This window comes from Mauremys mutica, chromosome 9, assembly GCF_020497125.1.
Source record: "Mauremys mutica isolate MM-2020 ecotype Southern chromosome 9, ASM2049712v1, whole genome shotgun sequence".
In the NCBI taxonomy this organism is placed as follows: domain Eukaryota; kingdom Metazoa; phylum Chordata; order Testudines; family Geoemydidae; genus Mauremys; species Mauremys mutica.
The window spans coordinates 5400444-5407866 of record NC_059080.1 but is presented as its reverse complement, the minus strand read 5'-3'; the positions used below and the strand labels follow the sequence as shown (position 1 = coordinate 5407866).

General features: G+C 41.0%; 1 protein-coding gene across 1 annotated transcript; it reads right to left on the bottom strand.

Annotated features, from left to right (window-relative positions):
* Nucleotides 1–2011: 2011 nt before the first annotated feature.
* Nucleotides 2012–6409, bottom strand: BRS3 (bombesin receptor subtype 3). The gene is made up of 3 exons (XM_045029679.1): nucleotides 5976–6409; nucleotides 3067–3418; nucleotides 2012–2407 (listed from the first exon to the last, which is right to left on the bottom strand). The coding sequence occupies exons 1-3, from the start codon at nucleotides 6407–6409 to the stop codon at nucleotides 2012–2014; spliced, it is 1182 nt and encodes a 393-aa protein (XP_044885614.1).
* Between the last annotated feature and the right edge of the window lie 1014 nt (nucleotides 6410–7423).

The window sequence follows — 7423 nt, the reverse complement described above, 5'->3', positions numbered from 1 at the left end:
GATGGGTTTAAATGGGTAGTCATTAAACTAGTTTAAGGCAGACAAAAAGGGTTCATTAGAATGACTTTAGGATTTGCATGGTTTGGTTTTCTATTCTGTATCAGGGAGCTAAGCAGAGAGAGAATATATATGCACTGTCTACACAATACAATCAAACCCCCAAATTATGCAGGAGCATTTCATCCATCCATCCAGTGTTCCAGTTTTCTACATACCGGTCGCTCTTGCTAGGGGCACTACAAGTAATTGCCGCTCAAATGTGTTGCATCTTCAATAGTTAATTTGATTAGGAAATAAAATATAGGATTTCTCCACCCTGCCTACATACCATATTTTGTCATGCTAACATCTACACTATAGTCTGTATTCTATAAGTTCCTCCCCAGCTTCCTTATTCAGATAGAAATTCTGTTTCCTCATTTGGACAATGGAAGGTCCATGGGGATTTCCTGACTCATCTCCTGTAAAGCAAAATTCTAGTTCAGGTCTCAGAAGTAGCTCTGGTCAGCACCGCCAACCAGGCCGTTGAAAGTCCCAGCGGCGGTGCTGCCCGGCTAAGGCAGGCTAGTCCCTAACTGTCCTGACACCGCACTGTGCCCCGGGAGCGGCCAGTAGCAGGTCTGGCTCCTAGGCAGGGTGGGGGAGGGCCACAGGGCACCACGTGCTGCCCCTGCCCCAAGCACTGGCTCTGCACTCCCATTGGCCGGTTCACAGCCAATGGGAGCTGAGGGTAGTGGTGTCTGTGGGCAAGAGCTGCACGGAGGAAGCCTGCCTTAGCACCCGTGCTGCGTCGCTGACTGGGAGCTGCCTGAGGTAAGCCTGCCCCCCAACCCTGTGCCCCAATCCCCTGCCCCAGCCCTGAGGCCCCCCCCAAACCTGGAGCCCTTTCCTGCACCCCAAATCCCTCATCCCTGGCCCTACCCCAGAGCCTGCACCCTCAGCCCAGTGCCTGAACCCCCTCCCGCACCCCAATCCTCTGCCCCAGCCCTGAGCCCCTCCCACAGCCCAGCCCCCTCATCCCCAGCTCTGTTGGGTCACAGGCATCAACAATTTTCTTCAACTGGGTTTCCAGAAAAAAAGTTTGAAAACTACTGCTATGATGCAAACTAACTCCCAGCACCTGTTCTAGCTCTTACTGACTGTTGAGTTGATAGGATAGATATATTGATCAAGGGAGGAAAAATCAAATACTAAATAATAACACTTAGTACTTTTATAGGCCTTTTTTACCTATAGAGCTCAAAGTACTTTACAAAGGTGGGTAAGTATGATTATCCCCATTTAACAGATGTGAGTGCCAGATGTGGATTTTCCACCCCCCTAAGCAATGCTGTTATACTGCTGTTTGTAGTGTAGACCAGGGCTTAGCACTGTCTCATCATTGTGCTACCGCTTTCAGCATAGTTAATTTTTTTTCATAAACTGAAATTAAGCAACCTCCCCCTAAACTTTCACACCAAAGTTTTGACCATTGTTCAATATTTGGTGCAAGGAAAGTGACAAAATAAGAAACCTCTGTGGTTTGTCATTCTATGGAGAGTTGCTTCCATTTTTAAAAACATCAAAGGCAACATAAGTGCTCAACAAAAGGCAGCGCTCATTGTCACTACTCTGTGGCCAAGAGTATAACAACAATTCTAATTTTCTGAACACAGAACCAGAACAAAAATGTTCCTGCAGCTCAAATGAGTTTAAATGTGTTTTAACTGAGCTTAACTTTGTCAGCATGGTGCAGAAGCCTCAGGCAGATGGAAAGGATGCATAGCATTTCCGGGGAATAGGCACTATCCTCTTGACTGAGCTTACATCAGTTGTGTTTCTTCTTTTCCCCACACACACTGGTGTGATTTCTCCATTGTATAATTGAAGATGTTAAGAAGTCCTGCTGAAGATGCTTTCACAGACTGTATAAAGGATGCATTCTTTTGTTTACTTGCAGCTCCTAGCAGGGTCCCGGTGCACTAGAATCTTGGGGAAAGCATGATGTTGGCACTTCTCCATGATCGAAGAACTAAACACTCTCCTCTTCTTTTGTGATACTATAATCTGTTAGCAAAGTAACACTGATTTCTGAGCCATTTGTGCTGCCTGTGGCTGACAACGCTCTGGTAGGTGTGTTGCTCGGAGGCTGTGTGGGCAGCCTCGCCTTGCAACACAAGATTTGCTTTTTAAAATGTTGCCGGAAACTTTTACTCAGCCAATAAAGAGCAAAGGGATTGACACAGGAATTGCTGAAGGCCAGAGCCCGGGAGAAAATAGTGACTATAAGATGAAAGGCAGAGGCATCTACGGAAGAGTGGTAGGTGAAAGATCGATACAAATAGAGAATGTGGTTAGGCAGCCAGCAGAGGGCAAACAAACCAACTAGCGCCAGCACTGTTTTTGCCACTCTCTTGCGAGATTCAATCTAGGAAAAAATAATTGCATATCTAGTATTAATAATACGTATTTATGTATTATGCTACTCCCTAGAGAGCTCTGAGACCCTTAATAAAAATCAGTCTACCAGCGATCATTATTGAAAGGCAGCCTGGCAACAAAGCAGAAACTAAAGCATTTTCATTTTCACCCTTACATTTTTGTGCCTTTGGACAGGGTGTTTTCACTTGGGAGCATCTGATTATGAAACTCCCTCTCCCACCCTTTGGTCTGATAGAACCCACTGAGGCCTCATCTAGACAAGGATTTAAGGATGTGATGTTAACATGTTAGCTAATGCATTCTAATGCAGGCTCTGTCCCTCAGTGTTCAGAATTTAGTGAAAGGTGTCATAACTACTAAATTCAGTGTGGTCCTGATTCAGCAAAGTATAATCCATTGCTATTCAGCAAAGCATTTAAACACATACTTAAAATTAAATCAATAGGATTTAAGCACATGCTTAAATGCCTTGCTGAATCAAGGCTATTGCTGCCTGTGTATACAGGCTGCACTTTGCATAGACTTGTTACTTGTCTGCTGTGTATACTGTATATGTAAAATGTTTGCACTCAGATTAAATTAAGATTTCATCACTATGCTTAGATTTCTAAAAGATGGGCACCTGAGATTGTGATCCTTACTTACCTGTTTACGGGCATGGCCATGTTCTTCAGCTGGCATGTTGAATGTGCTTTTGTACAATGTTTTGGCAATAAGAAAATAATAGACAGAAATGACAACTAGCGGTATAATATAGAACACCAAAAAGCAAACCAGAGAATGAGCTTCTTGCAGAATCTTCTCAGATACAGGATAAGGGGCACATGCTTCAAAAGATACATTTTTTTCAGGATTGCTGAATGAATATAAATCCGAAAATACAGCTTCTGGGATTGCTAATATCATGGAGACAATCCAAACACAGCCAGCTTTACAGCAGGTCTTCAGAACTGCATCTGATGTTTGCAGTTCCAAGGGCTTAACAATAGCTCTGTACCTAGAAACACAACCAACATCATAGTGTTAGAAAAAATGTAGTAACATTAGTCTTGTGGCACCAATAATTTAAATTTGTGGGGACAAATTCATGCCTGATATATCTTCACTAAGGTTAACATAATTGTCTTGGGAATTTAAAGTGATGCTAGCCTCTCCATAAGGAAGGCAGAAGCTCAAGGATGAACTTTTAAGCATGTACTTAAATCCTATTGACTTTGATTGTCTTGAAACTTTTCTCCCCCAGAATGATCATATGTCCAAAATAGACTGGTCTGCAAACTCCAAATTCAGTTTGCTTTGTAAACCATTCTGAGGAGAGGTGCCATCTAGTGTTTGGTGGGGTTTCATGTGTAAGTTAATATTTGGGGGGGCGGAGAGGTGGAGTTGTATATTCTGTATTATGTGTGCACAAGGGGAGGTAAATGGGGAATTTACAAAGATATGTAATATAAAGAGCTTGTGTGGAGTTGCACATGCCCCACATTAAAGGTAAGCATGAAAGGGTTGAATTAAAGTTTTGTCGAGGTAGACATAGCAACAAAAGGCAGAGGAGGGCACTTGAAGGGACGATGGAGTGCTCCTTCCCAGTCTAGTTCAGCCTAGAAGAAGGACCAGGAAGCTCCCAGACTTGGAATGAGGGGCAGGACTGGAAACTGACCATTTTGCTACTCCAGATGGACTATTCTGCTCTCAAGAGGCTTTATAAGTTCAGGGATATTTGTTTTCCTGATGGCTGCAAGCCATTCCTTGGTTGCTGATGGTTTGTTCTTGTTTTTGGACCAGGCAAAAGAAAACTTTCGCACTGATTCCTTGTGCAAAACAATCACAGCCCAGGTCACACTCATACAGGACAGTTTACACATGTATACAGAGCAAGATTTAAAATAATATATAGACACTTATAAACTGACCTGCTGTTGACTCCTGGCTGTACTGCTGCAACAAGTGGGCTTAGCCAGACCGGGGGGGGGGAGGGGGCGGGGGAGGACCTGGGTAAATGTGTGGGGACAGGAGAATGTGGAGAGGGGACATAGAGAGGAAGGCAAGGGACCAAGAGGGAGGACTGGGCATAGGGAACTGGGGAGCGCATGAAACCACACTCCCTGCTCTCAGAATGGATGAGCCCTGGGTTAGGCAGATTGGGGAGATCCATGGAAGAGGGCAGGAGACAGCCATGAAAGAGAATACAGTGAAACGTAACACAGATCAGTATGGAGGGAAGGCAGAGCCTTCAGTGGAGTTGTACCAGTTTACACCAAGTGAGGATCTGGCCCTCTGTTTCTCCTCTGGGCAAAATTAAACACACTACTGCAGACTAGAACTTTAGTAATAACCGTTTTCTGAGCCCAGGCCCTCATAGCCAATCAGAATACAGTAGCTCATGGTGTTATAATAACACATGTTCTAAACTTTCAGAGTCATTTTAACCATATAATTACTGGATTAAAATATTGTTCCAGGCAATTACACGATGGCATCCAGTAAGAATTGAATTCAGCAGCAGTTGCCCATTGTCCTAATACCGACTTGGATTGATTTTTTTTTTCATTCTATATACTTGACCTAGTTTGCTATTAACTAGTTTTTCTAGTTACTGGTATTTGAAAACCTTTTCCTTCCTTTAACCTTGAGAGTTCACTTTGACTGTTTGTAGTCTTTGATAATTCATGCTCATTACACTGCTGCCTTCTATTTGTTGTTATTCAGTCATAAATAAAGCACATTGTAAACGCTTCTTGGTGAAAAGGGTTATTCCAAATCACTTGTGAAGTCAGTCAGATGGAAGCACTTATATGCTCTAATAATAAAGTATTCAGATTAGTCTGAGTTTAATTTGAGGTCCTATGAAGTAAAATGTCACTGGAAAAGCTACAGTAACTAGAAGTACAATAGCAATTAAAATATTGAAATAGTGCTACATTGCATCTCAATCATAGTGAGCAATTGCCATGCTTAAAATTATTATTGTATTGCAATAGCCTTCAAATTGTAAAGAGTCTTAAAAGTAATTTGAACTAACAGTTTTGATTATATTTTACCCCTCAGTGGCAGTCAGTTTAGTTTAGTCAGAGTTTTAAGGCCTGATCCAAAGCCCATGGAAGTGAATGGAAGGATTCCCATTGTCCTTAGTCCTTTACACATGAGGATGTGTTGTTCATCCTCATTGACTTCTTCTGTACACCACTAGGTAGCACCAATATACAAACTATCTTTTCCCTGCTGTGAGCCTTTTATCTTTCTTGATTCAGTAGAGGGGAAAATGCCTTTCTTACATCACTTCAAACTAATAAAAGGTCAGATTATGTTTTAAAATTATTTTAAAATTCACTTCATTAACACTTTCAGAGAATATTGATCTCTTAAACAAATTGGAGTTGATTTTTAATGATCATTGGAAAAATCATCTAGTTTTTAATGGGAACATTTAACATCATATTTATCTATCCAAGGACTAAGTATTACAGATTAATGCAAAGTGATGGCTTCTTCCCTTTTATTCATTTCTATCTTAATGCACAAGTACTTCCTGACAAACCAAATTGCTGCAGACCTACCTGTCAGCACTGAGAACAGTTAAAGTGAACACTGATACTCCAACTGAAGTTAGCTGGATAAAAGATAACAGCTTGCAGCCAATTCTTCCAAAGAGCCAGGTATCCACAATATAGCGTGTTGCATCTACTGGCACACAGGTTAACAAAAGAAGCAGGTCTCCAAAAGCCAAGCTGGTTATGAAAATGTTTGGAACCGTCTGCATAGATTTAATCTTGAAAAAGACTTTGATGAGTATAGCATTTCCGAGGAGACCCACTGAAATGATTACAGCATATGTAACATAAATTGTGCACAGTATTTCTAATCCTGGAAAGGAGTCTTCAGTCCATCCTTGATCTACAATATCGTTGTCAGTGATAGATCTCAGTTGTTCTGTAATATTGACCGATGCGTGTGAAGTCTGATTAGCTGAATGCCTGTGTGCCAGAGACATCTCTTTAAATGTGTCTTCTGTCCAGGCTGAGTTGAAATTGTTGAGAAATGTTTAATTCTCAACCTGTAGCATGTCAGTAAGAAAGACCATTTAAAAGGTATATAATTATGTTTGAAATTAAGATTCCTTAGTACATTAACTAATTCCTTTCCCCACTCCTAAGTCGCAAAGTATGATTGGGATAATGCACACAGATCCAGTACTGAACTGTGTGGGAGGTGGAGAATTCTTTTATTGGCTTTTCAGCCATTGGAGGTGGGGAGGGAGGAGGAAAAGAGAGGCTCTTAAAGGTATTATCTGCAGTCATTTTTTTCTCATTGAGATACTTGTGAATAGATTTTTTTTTATTATTACCTAGTAAATATTTCTTAAGGCTTTGTTAAATATTTTACAAAAGAAATATACCCTGTACTACTTATATAGGAAACCTTTCAGGTTTTCAAAAGATTATAGATAAGTGTAAAGTCTACTAATTAACATAGTCCTCCGCAGCATGTGTTAATATTGGATAAAAACATATTGAAACACAGATAATGAACATCTATAGGAAAAGATATCAAGTCATGAAGCTGTGTTGATTTTTACTATTGTATAGATCAGTGCCCTACAGAAATGTGGACAAATTCAGGTGTAGCACAGTAATCCAGTGGGCTGCCAAAAGACAATTTAAGGTAGCAAACTATGGCTCCATTGCTGCTAATGCTTACATACGTGCTTAATTTTACTGACTTGAGCAATCCCTTTGACTTCATTAGAATGACTCGTGGTTAAAGTTAAGGAGATATACCAGCGGTTGCAGAATTGAGGCCTGTTATCTTGTGATCACCCATATACCTGTCAGATATGACTGGTAGGACTGATAACACAGATCTTTTGGCAGATAGTTATAGGAAATGTTTAGATTCCCTATATAGGAGGAGATTGTAACTCCAGATATTAGTAGCTCATTTCTTCAATTATTTTTAATTCACTGGTTAACAAGTACAAACCACAAACTATTGAGCATGTAGATGG

What these genes read in the sequence shown, in the direction of transcription:
- BRS3 (XM_045029679.1), bottom strand. Translation starts at nt 6,409, where the DNA reads ATGTCTCTGGCACACAGGCATTCAGCTAATCAGACTTCACACGCATCG. An exon ending in ACTGTTCTCAGTGCTGACAG is followed by an intron (nt 3,419 to 5,975) that starts GTAGGTCTGCAG and finishes TTGTGTTTCTAG; the next exon opens with GTACAGAGCTATTGTTAAGC. An exon ending in ATGGCCATGCCCGTAAACAG is followed by an intron (nt 2,408 to 3,066) that starts GTAAGTAAGGAT and finishes ATTTTTTCCTAG; the next exon opens with ATTGAATCTCGCAAGAGAGT.